General features: G+C 26.1%; 2 protein-coding genes and 1 long non-coding RNA gene across 3 annotated transcripts; all 3 read right to left on the bottom strand.

Annotated features, from left to right (window-relative positions):
- Positions 1–1,095: 1,095 nt before the first annotated feature.
- On the bottom strand, positions 1,096–3,056 carry LOC126661201 (uncharacterized). Its single transcript, XR_008789615.1, has 2 exons — positions 2,856–3,056; positions 1,096–1,747 (listed from the first exon to the last, which is right to left on the bottom strand). It is a non-coding gene; the product is annotated as an uncharacterized LOC126661201 (long non-coding RNA).
- Positions 3,057–5,750: 2,694 nt separating this feature from the next.
- On the bottom strand, positions 5,751–6,368 carry LOC126660563 (agamous-like MADS-box protein AGL61). The gene has a single exon (XM_050354129.1). The coding sequence runs from the start codon at positions 6,366–6,368 to the stop codon at positions 5,751–5,753; it is 618 nt and encodes a 205-aa protein (XP_050210086.1).
- Positions 6,369–10,379: 4,011 nt separating this feature from the next.
- On the bottom strand, positions 10,380–11,451 carry LOC126660562 (agamous-like MADS-box protein AGL62). The gene is made up of 2 exons (XM_050354128.1): positions 11,134–11,451; positions 10,380–10,748 (listed from the first exon to the last, which is right to left on the bottom strand). The coding sequence occupies exons 1-2, from the start codon at positions 11,449–11,451 to the stop codon at positions 10,380–10,382; spliced, it is 687 nt and encodes a 228-aa protein (XP_050210085.1).
- Positions 11,452–17,958: the final 6,507 nt, after the last annotated feature.

The following is a 17,958-nucleotide window of genomic DNA, read 5'->3' as shown; positions in this document are numbered from 1 at the left end:
AAAACAGTATCACCTTTCAAAATAATTTTATCACAAAAATCACTCTTTTCGAATTATTAGTCAAAATAAGTTTTGAATATGGGAAAAATATTTTACTGGCAACGTAATAAAAATCACCTTTTAGGGTATAATGCTCAGACTACTCATCCGACTTTTATGTCAAAACGTGAATTAAAAGAAAAAAAAATCTTAAAGAATTACAAAATCAATACGTGGTCAGCAACGAAAAGTCACAAAATGTGATACAAGATTTTACGATCAAAATCATTTAAACTAGACACAAGACCCAAGTCTAACGAAATATTATTTTCAATAATCCATGTTCTCGGCCAAAGTCAAAACTACTCACCAAATAACCCAGCATTATTAAAATCATTAAAGGCATCTAAGTCAAAATTATATTTCAGGTGAAATGCAACATCAACAAGATAACGTAAACAACATCATACCCAAGTATGAATTTAAACAAAATGCCAATATAAGATTTTTCCGATAAATCAAAAGCAACAATAATCACCCAAGTGAAACAACAACAATTTAAAATATTAGCATCAAATCAACATAATATAACTGACTCGACGCAATCCTATCGGTGTTGGCAGAAGGTTTTTAAAATCAAAAGATAACGTTTCAAAAGACAAGACTTGAATCCTAATTCCGCAGTAGTTCCTAGGACAAGTTAACCACTTAACATGTTAGAACAATTAAACATTTAACACATAAAAGGCCTTGGTTTGAAACCAAAGCTCTGATACCAAGTTTGTCACGACCCATTTTCATGAATCGTGACCGGCGCTAGGGTATGGGTATGGTTGTACCAAAATCCGTAGCTAGCCTTGCGAATAACCAATTTATAACATTTAAAACAATGTACCTGCATAAAACCACATGCTCGGGGGCAACCGAGACTTCAGCCTAATCTAGCGATACATATAAACAATATATATTTAAAGTACGCTTATCTTAAAATAATATCTAACAGCATGGCAATAATATATAATACCAAATCACTATAATCATGCCAAATCTGATAAAATAATAGTTGAACCATGCCAACCAACAATAGTCTAAAAATATAAGTGTAAGACTAAGACATAAATAAACTAATACTACTACTGCGGTCTAAGAGTTTAAAACAGTTCGACTCTTTTATTTCTGAAATAAATAAAGAACCTCCGAGAATGAAGAATCGGAGATCGACCAAATGCTCAATCACAAACCTGGAAAATTTGGAAAAAACAACGGGATCAGATTTACTGAGTAGAGTTTATATAACCATTTACATTTATTAAGTTAAAAAAAAACTTTAAAACGTTTAATAAAACATTTTCATTATGGATTATCAATGAAACCCTAAACCACAATTCTAAATCCATTGTCGTGTCGGTGAGACGTATCTCAATAACCGATCCCCGACTATCACTTAATAAACAGTGAGCCCAGGAGACGTATCTTCCACCGGTGCCCTCACTAAGGTGAGACGTATCTCAAACCTACCTCAATACCATAATAATCATTACCGGTGCGCACGCAGTCCCGAAGATGCCCATCGAGTAGCACGTTCCAAATCAAATCCACAATGCCGAAAAACAGTTCAAAAGCTGTTTATACATATACATATACAAAATATAATATTTGCTTAATAAAGAGATAAATAGAGATATAAACTCACTGCTTGCTATTCCACGTGAAACCTGACAAGCAGTCTAACTCTGGTTCGCCTCTGAAGTACGAACAGTCGACGGGTCTAAATAAGATATTAAAATCATAATTAAAAACAGACCCTAACTCTAGAGAGTACTAGACACCACATAGGACTAGCAGAACATAATATCAAGCCACATTTAAATAAACACTTAAATTAACACGATTCAATCACAACCCAAGTTATATAGTACAAATCATATAAACGCATTTCGAATGATTCGTAAAAATAATTTAAAAAAAATCCAAGTTGAAAATCAAATCAGTAAGTCAGCCGAGTTATTAAAACTACCAAGATTCTTCCCACTTGTTGGACGACTACAGTCCAGCCCAATCCAAAAGTTTATTAAATTATAAACCCGAGTTTATAAATTAAAATGCTTGATAAAAATAATCATCTATTTTAAAGTAGAACTCAATAACTTCAATTTCAAGTAACCCAAGTTACAAATCAAAAACTTAACTTGAATAAGTTTTTAGAAAATTATAGGGGCTAACTTTAAATTAGCCAAGTTGACATATCAATCAAAATTAAATATAATTACCCGAGTAATTATAATAATTTAGGTTTTAAAATAATTATCATTTTCAAATTGACAATTTATAATTGAAACGAAATCCCAAAGTTCAATATCAAAACCAACAACCATAGATGTGATTAACTAGAATTTAAGTTAAGGAATCGATTTGTTTAAAATAAAATAACTTAAGGACCACTCTAAACCTTTACCCATCACTTTCCATCAACATAGTAAGGCCAAATTTACTTCTGCCATGCACATAAATCACCGCAACAATTCAACAATATAAAGGTTATCATTTTCATTTAATATTTAAATAATCAACAAATTGCCATTAAACCCAATATAACTTCCATTAATTATAAACTAACCAATCAAAGAACTTCTAAGAAATCCAAATTCAGATTTGGGCATCTTTGATTCACGTAAAGCAGTAGCACATTAATTGAAATAAAAACGTTAAAAAGGTATAGTGTAACTATAAGCTGAAGAATTGCTACATAAAATTTCAATAAATTTCCAGCCATACTACTCATAATTAACCAATCAAAAACCAATCTTAATTTCATCCAAATATGAAGACATCATTAACCAACCACTAAAGCTAAAGAAAATTAAAAAAAATCATACCTTGAGCTTCAAAATTCGAAACCCTAAAATGAGGAAATAAGATTGCAAACAATCTATTTACTTCAAATTTCTTTAATAAATCGGCTATGGTAATGATTAGGGGAAGATTTAAGTTAAATTAGTTGAGTAATTGAGAAAAAGAGAAGGAGAAGAATGAATCAAGCTGATGGGGAAGAGAACAATGCTTTCTCAACTTCCACAACTCTCCTTTTAATTTTTAGGTTATGTAATATTTATTTATTATTATTATTTTTATAATTTAATCATTTGGGCCTAGAATTTAGCCCATGTCCTTCTAACTTACTACCAGCAGGTTGCCGAGGTACATCTGACACCTCGCGATTTCTCGATATTTATAATTTGTATTCTTTTATCCGGTAACTATTTACTTTTAAATTCCGAGTAGTAATCGAATACTGATTTCATAAATCCTTTAATTTCATTTTATCGACCCGAGAAAGCCGATTATTATTTTCATAAATTTTAACTAACTCAAATACAGATAATTACTAACTTCATTATATTTTTTTCTTTTATTCATCAGTTATATCTATTTATTGAATTACAAAGTTTTTAATCCGTATCTATACATTTTCATTATTTTCTCCTAATTTTTAAAATTTTAGCTTTAATTCTACTATTAAATCTTAAAAAAATTGACAAACCCGGTTTTATACCTCAGATGTTTTACCTCGACGGTACGGGGTATTACATAAATATTAAAGGATGTTGTAATTTTTACTGTTTTAAATGCGATAACAACTTTAATTTCCCTTCCAAATTTACTAAAAATTCTAAATTTATGTAATACACACGTAATGAATTATACGTGCATTACACGCACGAGCATTGAAAATTAGTTTGCGTACAACGCAGTACACGTTTGTGACTTCTTATGATACTTATATTTAAAGAATCTAGCATATGATTATAAGATATAACTATCATTTTTGAAATAACATATTAATAATAATAAGTTTAATTATCAGAGTAATTCTATTAATTTCATGTTTTAAGATGGAATTGAAGTGTGATATGGAGATTTAAAAAAAATTGAAGGAAGTAAAGGGCTTCTACATAAAAAAAAGAAAGAAGTTATTAAATAAGTAAAAAAAAAATTATACATCTTAGAAGTTAATTATTTCGCAGTATGTCCATAATTAATTCCTCAGAAGTATTAAAAATTATCATATAATTAAATATTTTACTTTTCAAATATCGATCTTGATAATTGATTTTTTTTTTAATATTTTGGAGGCTTAATTGCGAAAAAGCTAAATTTTTACGACTTGTTGCAATTTAAATCAAACATTTTAATTCTTGCGATAATAGCGAAATTGTATTTTTTTTTACTGCAATAATAGCTAAATTAATAACCAAACTTGTTATTTTCAATTAAGATATTAAGCTATTTTTTTTATGAATAATAATATATTAAAAAACATAAGAAGTGGCAAAAAATTAAAAAAAAACTCAAAATTTTTCAAAAAAATAAATAATAATTTGGATATTGTTACAAAAAAAAAAATATAATTTGGCTGTAAAAATTAAAAAGTTTAATTTAAATTGTAACAAGTTATAAATATTTAACTTTTTTCTCCCTTAAGTCCAATTTTATAAGCAAAGGCAGTACTGCTTATAAAAATAGACTAAGGTCAAAAAATTTAAGGGCATATTACTAGTGGCAGTTTGATAAATATATAAAAATTGATTAATTATAATTAAATCCATTTAATTAGACATAATCAAGATTGACTTAAATAGGATTTATTGCTACAAATCATGATTTAACTACATTGAAAACAGGCAAATAGAGCCACACAAAAGACAAAAATGGTGGCAAACTTTCACTTTTGTTCCTCGATTTTGTATGAAGTTTAATCGGGTTCCTGAATATGTGAAACTGACAATTTAACCCTAATGAGAAAAAATACCAAAATGATCCCTTGGTTAAATCCAGTTTAGTCTCTCAAGTTAAAAGAATTGCAGATTTCCCTTTTGATAAAATTTCAGTTTGTTCCTTAAAGTTCAAAAAGTGACTTAATAGCCCAACTATTTATTTTATTCTCTTAAATGTAATATGTATTAATTTTGCCCTCTTTTTCCCAATATGTTTGTAAATTTATAGGAAACTAAAATTAATAAAAATAGTTAATTGTCCCACTTCATTGCATTGTGTTTATTTGCCTTAATTAGATTAAGTAAATATAAAACAATTCCATAAATTATAAATGTCAAAATTGGACATCAACAATAATCATACTCAGCAAGGAGATTAATGAGCATTATTGAATTAATTTGTCTAAATCCAAAACTTACAATAATTGTTGGGCATTATTCACTAGTGAGATATTAATTTGTAACTCCCTCTCATAATTAATCACAATTATAAAAATAAAATAAAAAATCTCATGTAGATAGTACTGGACAATTTCTTTCACTATAATGTCATAGTTATATATCAAATACTTTAAAAATATATAATTAATATTTCTTCGATTTTTCTAATACCGATATAGGATGACAAAGTGAAAACTTTCCAACATAAAGTTAAAATGTGGAGTATATAATTTCTTTTGTCGAGAGAAACATATTTTTATTTTTTTGACCTTAGTCTATTTTAGTGATTTTCCGTTTTTTTTATAAGCAACTCACAATTATTAAACTTAAATTCTCCAACTTCATCTTTTTTTTTTCCAAAGCTCCAACTTCATCAAACATCACATGATGGAAGATTATTTTACAACACAAATCTCTTAATTAATAAGCATACTCAACAAGGAGATTAATGAACATTATGAGATTAATTTGTCTAAAAACTTACAATAATTATTGGACATTAATTCACTAGTGAGATACTAGTTTGTAACCCCCTCTCATAATTAATAATAATAATTAATCAAATATCCCTTGTGGGTAGTACCCAACATTAGGCTTATTTTCATAATCTAAAACATGTGACCCTATGCCATTATTTCCTCCAAAAAATTGGGAAGAATCAAACAAAAGTTTGTTCACTTGTTTAGCAACATTTTTCTTTAATTCCTCCAATGCATACCTTAATTCTTCTAATTCTTGCGATCCAAGTTTATCAATAGGACTCTCCCACCAACACATACTTTGGCTAGTTTTTTTAATTTGATCTAGTAATTCTCCTTTCTTTTTTTCATCTTCTAATTGATTAAGAATATGAGTCAGTTGTGAATTCAGCTCACGAACGTTGGCATTTCGATGCGCTTCGATCAAATGTCGGGACCCTGAATTCGGAAGAGGATGTCGAGCGTGGAATCGGTCCAAAATTGAATCAACCTCGGGGTGACCGAATGAAAACACCTTATTAGCCGGAGAAAAAACAAGAATTGCAATTTCAACCCCACAAAGTGTGCAAAGCTCACTAGCTTTCTTGAATAATCCGGCTCTACGCTTAGAAAACGTAACTTGTAAATGTGTTTTTTTTGAAATTTTCTCAATTGCAATTTTTTGGCGACCTAAAGTTGAGCCTCTTTTCACCATTCTTGAGAAAATGTAATTTAAATTACTAATTACTGATTTTTTAATTCTTTGGTATGGATTTGTTGTGATTGTAAATTGGAGGGAATTGGGTATTTATAGGGTTTAATTCCCTCCATTTTGTCCAAATAATGGTGTTTTAGTGTCTTAACTGTATGATATATTTTGTGATTCCTCAAAGATATGAAGGTTATGTAATCTTTTGCTTTTATTTGTGTAGTAATTATTATCATTATGAAATTAGTATTAAAATACACTTGCTAGTAGCTAGTTGGCATCATAAATAAAACCATTTGACATTTGTAACTCAATGTCAAAGTTATAAATTCATTAATAGTACACTAAATGAATGTTTCTTTTTATTGGTATGATTCTTCTTTCTTGGTAATGATTATTCGGTCATTCAAACCAAAATAATTAGTTTAACCAACCTGTTTTAATTAAATTGAGTTAATTTTTGTTGGTGTGGTTAGTTTAGTCCGATTAATAAAAAAATAAGTTAACCGAATTAACCAAAAAGTTGATATATTTTTATTGTTCTGCATTTTTATTAGTTTAAGCAAATTAATTTTTTTGATTCATGGTGTATCTTTTAGATTTTAGTTAATTTCAGTAAACTGATTTTGCTTGAAATTGATTATTCAGTCAATTTGATTAAAAATACAATGTAATTTTGATTAAATTGATCGTTCTAAGCCGAACCGACCGTCCCCAAAATTGTCAAGTGCTAGTGATGTTTTAATTTAACAAAATTTTCACTAACCAGAAAAATCCTTAACTAATTATTAATACATAATGAAACTGAAAATTGTTGGATAATGTACATATGTGTATTTGACAATATATTCCAAAAATAAACCAAATAGAACATAATTTATATTAGAATAATAAACTTAGTTTATGGTAGAATAATGAAGATTGGCTTAAGAACAAATAAGAAACGCATGAAAAATCTAATGGGGTTCATTTTTATAAACCCATATAATTGGCTTTATAATTACTTGTCCAATAATGCAAATTCAATTCCATTTTTGTGCTGTTAGTTTCCAAGTTTTACCATTGCTCGATGGCTAAGTTAATTAATATTCTTGAATAAATATTTATTCTAACAAAAATGTGCACCCAATTTTTCTTTGGTGCCAACTTCTGTATATAATAAATTTTATTCAAGATTACATTTAATTAAATTGCAGAAATATTATCGGTTAAAGTTAATTAATTTCTCTTATTTAATTTGGATATTTGGTTCAAGATTAATGAATTAAAAAAATTGTTCCATCATATTTAATTTTTTTAAGTGAGTTTAATCGGTAAGGAACTAAATATGTAGCCAAGAGAAGTATGAAAATATTCATGAAAAAAAAGAGAAATATAAAGAACATAAAAACAATAATATTTAAATGTAGAGAACAATTAAAAAAGAAAAAAACAACTTACGGCTTATGATGAGATTGAGATTAAAATAATGTACATGTATATTCTAAACAATTTTATGACAACAACTATAAAAAATATGAGCATTAATTAAAATTCATGAGAATAATATTTCGATTCAACTCGATCGGCATAATTATACATAATAAAAATACTCCTAATGTTTAACTTTTTTTTGAAATAAAAAGTTCTATTAATTAAAAGCTGATTGATCAGCCAGTACATAAAATTTGATAATCGAAAGGACATGCCCCAATCAATTAGATAAACTAAAATAGTCATATGCTACCACATGAGATTTTCTATCGTAATTAAAACAACATATATGCATCTCAATTAAGATAAAGTAGTCATGTGCTATCAAACTGATAATATTATAAAGCAAAAGTTGTTGTTGAAGGTATCCATTACAAAGGTAGACATGCCTCTGTTATTTCAAAGGAAGAATAAAACTAAATCTTTAAATATTATTTGTGTAAAATTAAATCTAATTCATATTAGATATTTATTTAAAAAATGCAAAATGAATGTTCTTTTTTGGTATTTTAATTCCTTGTTTTAATATTTTAATCATAATCTGATTGTAATTTATTTTAATATGGGTTAATTACATATAAAATCACCACCTTTACACGAAATTGTAAAAATAATTCGACCTTTAAAACGTGGCAATTCAGGGCACCACCTTTCGTTTCTTTTCAAAAATAACATGGGCACATTTTCAGTGGCATTTTGCTGACGTGGCATGACACGTGTCACTCCCATTGGGTGTCCAACTCAGCAAAATTTTATCTAAAAACGTGCTTATGTTGTTTTTGAAAAGAAATGAAAGGTGATGCCCTGAATTGACACGTTTTAAAGGTCGTGTTATTTTTGAGAATTCGTGTAAAGGTGATGATTTTATATGTAATTAACCCTTTTAATATTTACATTATATGTGTGTATATTGATAATAAATTTATTATTTCTTAATCCCACAATAAGTTGAAATCAAGAAACTTTTTACATATAACTATAACCTGTTTTTTTTATTAATTAGTAATATTATAGAAATATGTCTCATAATATCAAAATTTTACATAGCTAGTGTGTTTAAATCAAATTAAATAAAACTTCACTATATTTTTTCAAATAATTTCATATATTTTATATCTGTAATTGTTTTAATTAGTGGTTATTTAATTGTATTTAAATAATAATTTACATGTGCCATTTGTATTAAAAATACTCATTTATTTTTTAATCAATTAAAAGTATAAATAGTTAAATATATGCATTGTAATAACTTGAAAAAAAAAACTCAGTTTAATAATTACTAAATTTGTTGATTTTATTTATGTTGATTATTTCAATAACTATTTTTCTTATTTTAAAAAAAAAATTAAGATTGTGGAAAAAATATTTAGTCGGAATAATAATATAATTTAATATTTTATTAATGATTAATTAATTACTAGAGATGATAAGCATTGTGATTATTGTATAATAATATTCATTTTATTATATATATTTATGTAAACATTGAGATATACCATTAATTTTTTTTTTCTGAAGAGATCTTTTATTTACGTTTAATTATATATTTAATGTTTACTTGTTAAACGTAATAGCAAGACTATAAATAAATATTTAAAATTATATGCCAAAAGAATATATATATATAAATATTTTATAATTAAAATATAATCTCGCAAGCAAAGCACAAACATCGTGCTAGTAATAAATGAAAGCTAACATATTTTATTTGATGTTTTAATTTTATAAAAAATAAATTGAATCAGAATTATTATTTTTTTTTTAATCTTGAGATTTTTGAACACTCTTTATAAAAAATTTCAAACCCTAATTTTAAAAGAACTTTTTTTACATACATCAGATTTATTGTATGTATTATAATCAGTTATTTTTCTTTTTCATAAATAAAGGCTAGATATGATTATACATGCATATATATAACCGGTCCTTTTATATTTATATTCTTTTGAGAAGTTTTTATATTTGTATTTCATTTTGATATCTTTAGGTTCATTGGATATAACCAAAAAATGAATTTTTTTATCTATATATTCTATTTTTAAATTACTAATATATCTATTTTTGAACATAACTATTATAAATTTGGACAGCATATTCTCAAACTAAAATTTCATTCTTTATTGAAAAATACATCCAATATCATAATAGAAACCTGACTTACAACATGACCTTAAAAAACTATTAAAAAGACCAAAAATGAAAATTGCATAAGGAAAAATCATAATATTTATTACTATCTGTGTTTGTTCAAAAATTCTCTAATAAACCGAATTCATCATATAAAATAATAAATTTCTATTCATAGCATAATACGTCACATAACGGGTTCAAATCTCCAATCACTAGAGACATCATCAATTCTAATTAAAAAAATTAACTCAATGATGTGCCCCCTATAAATTTGAAATTCAAACTCATTCACGTATCATACTATCAATAAAAAAATATAATTCTATAAAATAAACCGAGTTCACGTAAGAATTTTTTGCGTCTGTGGCTAATTAAAAAAATTATGACATCAATACCAACTTCTCCAAAAGTAGATTAGTAAAATCCATTCTCATTCCCAAGTCCATTTCCATATCCAAAATTATTGAATCCAAGATGTGGATTAGTCATATTTGGAAGATTTAACATGGGATTATTATTTCTTGGATCAAAAATAGGAAAAATTGGAGGATTAGTAGAACTTGAAGCATAAAATTGTTGAGATTGGGCAGATTGAATTAGAAGTTTATCAGCTTGCACTGCCACATTTTTCTTAAGTTGTTCCAATGATGACCTCAATTGATGTATTTGAGGCTTAGTAAGTGTTTCAAGTGGAGCCTCCCACCAATGTTGATTCTGCCTTGACTTCCTCAGTTGAGTAAGTTGTTCTCCTCTCTTCTTTTCAAATTCCATTTGGCTGCCCAACTAAAAACAATACAATAATTAGCGATTCTATAAGCATAAATTTTTTAATTATAAGAATCAGTTAGGATCGATATGTAAAAACATACTATTTTTTAATTACTTGCTCGAGAGCAAGCGCGGAGAATTAGGGTTTGATGCTAAAACCCTAAAGTTGAGCTTTTGATAACCTTTGCTATACATATATACATGATTGAACCCACGGATTAAATGGCTGATATTAGTGTTATTTAACGTAAAATTGAACTCTGTGATATATATAGTAAAAAAATTAATTACGTCATTTAGTAGTATCAAATGGCGTTATTTGAAAATATATATACGTCATTTAATTAGTAGATGCAATGTTGAAATATATATATATATATATACATATATACACACGTACCTGAGTGAGTTGTCCATTGAGGTCACGAACGTTAGCGTTACGATGAGCCTCGATGAGTTGCATAGTGGGCGAGTGTTGGGGAGGATGTCGTGTAAGGAAACGCTCGACCAATCCTTCAACACTCGGGTGACCGAAAGAGAAAGCCTTCTTTCCGGGTGAAAACACCACGATAGCAACCTCGGCACCGCAAAGAGTGCAAAGTTCACTCGCCTTTTTGAAAAGGCCGGCCCGGCGTTTTGAGAACGTAACTTGGAGGTTGCTTTCGTTAGGCATCTTCACCATGTCGACCTTTTGACGACCTTTGCTCCTCTTTGACATCTCACTAGCGATATATATATATAATATTATTTTTGAGGTTTAGAGTGCATACAATAGATGATATGGGTAAGGATTTATAAGAAAATGTTGAAGATATAAGCTGTTTTTTTTATTATATTTCTTAGAGCAAAGTTTTTAGCCAGTTGCTAAATTAACTTTTTTACTTATTTTGGATGTTTTAGAATCTCTTAGAAATAATATAAATGGTAATGAACATCATCAATATTAAGAATTATGGACCAAACTTGTAGATTATGATTCATCATAAGAACTATATTTCCAAATTTGCAAATTTTCTTGGAAACAATTTACTATGCCTTTTTTTCTTACTGTGGTGTCTACTATCTCAACCCTACAACACTTCATTATCAACAGTAAATTTTTAAGATATTAGGGTTAGTTTACTATAGATTTTTTGATTGTTGTTAAATTTTAAAGAAAGAAATAATTCTTATTGTTTTAAATGCTATAACAATTTTATTTCTCTTCCAAATTTAATATCAATTCTAAATTTATGTAATATACACGTAATGAATTGTACGTGCATTATACGCACGAGTATAAAAAATTAGTTTGTGTACAACACACATATTTGTGACTTATGATACTTATATAGTTATATTCAAAGAAGCTAGCATATGATTATAAGTTATAACTATCAATTTTTGGGCTAGCAAATTAATAATAATAACTTTAACTATTAGAGTAATTCTGTAAACTCTAACTTCATGTTTTGAGATGGAATTTAAGTATAATATGGAAATTTAAAGAAAATTTTAAAGGCAATAAAGGGTTTTTACATAAATAAAAAACAATGTTATTAGATAAGAAAAAAAAGTGTACATCTTACAAGTTAACTATATATATGTCCATAATTAGTTCCTCTAAAGTATTCCAAATTATCTTGTAGTTTAATTTTTCACTTTTCAAAATATCAATCCTGATAATTGATTTTTTTAAATATTTTTATTTTAGTTAAGGTAACACGTGCAAATAAGGTTTGTTTTGTTCAAGCATATTTTTGACATCTTGTATATTCTAGATAATGTATAGCTAGAATAAACCTATATATATATTAATTGGATGGAATGTGCATATAACATATTATGACTACATCAATCAAAATTTACTACTATATAATAAAAGGAAAATAAATTATATATCCAACACAATAGTACTCAATTTGTTAAATATATCATACATAAAAAATTTAACAGTTCGATCCAACAATTATATATGTCAATTTTTGAATGGTACAAATGTAAAAGAAAAATAGTCAAATTGACAATATTAAAAAAGAATTTCACCGCATACTTTTAATGAAAATTAGTCCATTTCTAAAAGAATTCATAAACAAATCTCAAAACAAATATTTTTCCAACCTTTTTTTATAATAACTTATTGATATTTTATTTACTAACTATTATAATTTTAAAAACAATACGCATTTTTGTTTAAAATATGGTTTGATAAATTTATAGAATAACCAATAGGATATAGTTCAAACGGAATAAGCATCGTGCAATAAACTGCTAGGTCGTAGATGCAATTTCTCCCACAACCGCTCCCCCTTCCAATTATCAAAACAATTATAGAATATTTCATAGAGAAATAACTAAAGTTAATTAATTTCACATAATTTTTTAAAAATTAAATCTAAATATTAAAGAATAATTATATAAATAGAGGATATTTTTTATTTTGTTAATTAAATTTTAATTAATACTTGATATTTTAAAATACAATAGCTTTTATAAAACTTAATAAATATATAAAAATTTATAAACTTATGAAGTTTTTTAAGTATTATTTATCAAAAAAACTTATGAAAACCTAAAGAACAAAATTTAGAAAATACTAAGATTTTATTAAAGTTTTAATAAAACTGATACTAAAAAATATATAAATATTATTTATCAATATTGACTTAGTTAATTCCAAGTTATAATTTTAAATATTTATTTATTTAAATCAAATTATAACTACTATAATTATATACAATATACATGTAATGAATTAACCAGAAATTTTAAATAATTCAATGACATTGAACATATATTTTTTATATATGTAACTGTGAATCAAAAATAAATTAAAGACTTGATAAAATTGAGTTAAATTAATTTTTATATTTTCTTATTATACATAGAATCAATTTATAGCACAACAAAATTAAATGAATAAATTACAATTTATTTCTATTAATTTGGTCTTTTTTTTTCTCTAGTTGATACCTTAGAAATAATTTATACTCTCTCTGTCCCGTTTAAGAAGTCTCATATTCCATTTTGGAATTTCCTATTTAAAAAGTCTCATTACTATTTTTAGAATATTTTTCCATTAAATATTCTATTTTAACCTTCTTTTAGTCATCTTAAATTAACAATTTGAAAAATTCCACTATAATTAATAGGGGCAAAATATGAAAAACATAAAAAGATAAAAATAATAAATATTTTTTTAATCTGTGTGTAAAAATAAATGGGACTTTTTAAATAGGACGGAAGGAATATATATTATAACTATTAGGGGTAGTTTACTATAAATTTTGTTGATGGATGTTAAAAATCGATTTCTTTATCAAATCATGTGTCTTTACCATTAATTATTAAAGGACCTTATATTGTTACTATTCTAACAAATTTAACTCCCTTCTAAATTTGCAAGAAATTCTATATTTACATAATACACACGTAATGAATTATATGTGCATCCCACACACAAGCATTGAAAGTTAGTTAGTGTATGGCGCACCACACTCTTGTACTAATACATATAACTATCATATTTGGGCTAGTAAACTAAAAATAATAACTTTAGTTAGTTAGAGATTAAAAATAATAACTTTAATTAGTTAGATTGAGAAAGTAGATCGATTGAAAAAAATGAAAATGATAATTAAATAATTATTAGAGTAATTCTATAAACCCTGACTTTATGTTTTAAGATAGAATTAAATGTGATATGGAAATATTTTTTTTAAAGAAAATAAAAGGCTTTTACAAAAATAAAAAACAATGTTATTAAAAAGCAAAAAAGATAGAGTATATAGTTTACAAACTAATTTTATCAAAGTATATAAATAACTGAAAGATCTATAAAAATTATATATATATATATATATATATATATATATATATATATATATATATATACTCATTTAATTATCCATTGTAACTCAACACCAATTCTATAATTTATTAAAATTTTATACAAATAATTTTTTCTAATTTCACATAGTATGCTTACCCAAGTTTATCAAGATTTTTTGCTCGGTTAAAAAATATAATTTTAATTTTCACATAAAAATACTCAATTTTATAATTATTTATAATTACTTTTGTTGATACAATTTACTTATAATAATAATTTATAGATATTTCAAAATTTATTAATTCGTAAAATAAATAAAATAAAGATTGCAAAATAAAATGAAATAAAAAATTTAGATAATATTTTATTTATAAATTAATTTTGAGTATCACTTTTTTTAGATTCTTAAAAATATTAAATTTCCATCATTTTTAATAATTTATTGAGTGAATAATAAAATAGTGTTAGACACTAATGAGTAAATTATAATTAGTTAATAAAAATGTTTTGAATAAAATGTTTAGATATTTTAGAATAAATTTATTATTCTGAACTGGTATATTATAAAAATAAATTGAAAAAACTAAAAAATATTTCATTTTTACTTATAAGATTGATTGATTTATTGAAATGACACACACACGCACGCACGCACGCACGCACGCTAGCACACACGCGCACGCGCCCACTCGCACGCGCCCACGCACCCACGCACCCACGCACCCGCACCCGCGCACGCGCACACACGCACGCACGCGCGCACGCGCGCGCGCGCACACACACACACACACATATATATATATATATATATATATATATAAGAGTTGGTGACAAAAATTATAAATATAATATATACATAATTTTTTATGATTAATTTACTTTCAATATCTCAAATGAGGCTAACTTAATATCGATAGGTCAATTTAAATTATTGGACTTTTTTTTGATGCATATAGGTGTTATTTGATTTTAGACTGAATTAAAATTCTATTCTTTTGTTTGTTAAAATCAAATCGAACCGGAACTAAGAGATTATAAATTTCCAAACCGAACTAAGCTACTAAATATTTAAAAATATGTTGTCATTTTTATATTTTTAATAAATTAAAGTTAAATATAATGGTTTTTTATTAGATTATTACTATTGTGATATTGGCTCTATTATATGTAATATTTAACTACTAAATGTTAAATGATTTTATAAATATATATATATTATATATTATGTGCATTGTATACAAAAATAATTTTATTTACTATAATTAAAAAAAATTATTACAATCATTTCTTTGTTTGACAAATGAACCTCTTTTAACTTTTGACTTAATCACTTAGAAAAATTAAAATGTACAAAAAATTCCTAATTAAACTAATCTTTGAAGGATTTATACTTATTTTCAAATTGGTGCAATGAATATCATATGTATCTCACTTTTTTATATAAATATATAATGCTATCGAATTTTAGTTGTTATGTTGGAATTATTTTAATTATATAAATAATATACTTATATATTTAATTAAAATTTTATCAGTGTATTTGTTATGTTAGACTTAATGAACTTCTGTTTTATCTACTTATCATAATTTATAACTAATGCATTTTTATTTATTTAACTATCATAACTTATAATGAATGTTGTTTATCTTTCATTGTGAATTGCTAAAAAAATTATATTTTCTTTCGCATAATAATAAAACCAAATTTAATAATTCAAGTGCTTATATGATTGAGTGTTTTTAAAATATATGCAATGTCTTTTAATAATTTGGCTTCCCAAAATATAGTATTACATGTGTATTTTAGCTTTCTCTATTACTATTACTTTTCAGGTGTTATAATTAAATTTTTAATTATTTAATCTTTTTTAGTATTGTTCTAGTCAATAAATGTAGATATTTATCAAATTATTTACAAGTTAGTTACTATTATAATGTGTATATGATAGATTAACGATTGACTTAATTTAAAATTGTTAATTCTACCTTATTTTTATTTTTTACTTTCAATTGTAACGATTTTTAAAGTGGGATTTTTTCCACTTAAAAAGAAAAGGCTCAAATGTCTTTCATATATGACACAATCTCATTTTTTTATATTTTTTAAAATATTAAAAACTTATTTAGACTAAGTAACAAAGTTGATGACATATTTATTTATTTTTTTCAAAGTAAAGAAAGTCCTATTTAAGAAATGAATACGATTGAAATTTAAAAATTGAAAAATGAGATAAAATTAAAGATTTTAAATGAATACAAACAAAAAATGGTAAAAAGAAAATGAAATATTTTGGATGATTAGACCTTAACAATTCTAAATTTTTTAGCCATTTGCAAAAATACATATATTTTTGGCTAACTATTTATTATAATATGCCCTGATTTTTTTTATATAAAAGTACTTTTTTTTACAAATATATGCTTTTAGTAAACTATTCGTATATTTAAAAAGGAGTGTTGTTTTTATATAAAAGTACTTTTTTTTACAAATATATGCTTTTAGTAAACTATTCGTATATTTAAAAAGGAGCTAGGGGTGTAAATGAACCGAGCCGAGCCGAGCTTTAGAGTGTTCATGTTCGGTTCGTTTAGCGAACAAAGTGTTCATGTTCGGTTCATGTTCAGTCGAGTTTTAAACGGAGTGTTCATGTTCGGTTCGTTTAGATTTTATAGTGTTCATGTTCGGTTCGTGTTCAGCTCGTGTTCGTTCGTTTAGCCGCCTAACGAACACGTTCGCGAACGAGCTCACGAACGAGCTCGATAAGTACTAAACGAGCTCGTTCCCGAACAACCTCACGAACGAGTTCTATAAGTACTATACGAGCTTGTTCGCGAGCTCACTCGTTTAGTGGATAAACGAACAAACAAATACGAATATGAGTTGAATAAATTAAAAACAATATTCTAATCGAACTCGTTCACAAATATGAGCTGAATAAATTAGAAACATAATTATATACATTAATTTAAATATAAATTACTTCGCGAACACCTAATTGAGTTTCTAAACTAGCTTATTCGTGAACTATATACGAGCTCGTTCACGAACATGTTCACGAACTCTTATTCGAGCTGTTCGTGAACATAAACGAGCCGAACACCACTGTGTTCATGTTCGGCTCGTTTATATTAACGAACATAAAATCAAGCTCGAACTCGGTTCGTTTAGAATACGAACGAACATGAACCGAGCTCTTATCGAGCCGAACACCGAGCTGCTCGCGAGCGGCTCGGTTCGTTTACACCCCTAAAAGGAGTGTTGTTTAAAAAAAAAAAACAAGTTAAAAAAGTTTATTATTACTAAAAAAAATCAGAGCTATTTTTTAAAAAATTTCGAAAAAAGAAAACATATATGGCATTTGTTTTTCAAAAAAATTCAAAAATGTAATCCATGGGCCATGAAACAAAACCCAA

Source organism: Mercurialis annua, linkage group LG8 (assembly GCF_937616625.2).
Source record: "Mercurialis annua linkage group LG8, ddMerAnnu1.2, whole genome shotgun sequence".
Taxonomy (NCBI): Eukaryota; Viridiplantae; Streptophyta; class Magnoliopsida; order Malpighiales; family Euphorbiaceae; genus Mercurialis; species Mercurialis annua.
Note: the sequence above shows the minus strand (reverse complement) of the source record. Positions and strands in the feature narration are given on the sequence as shown.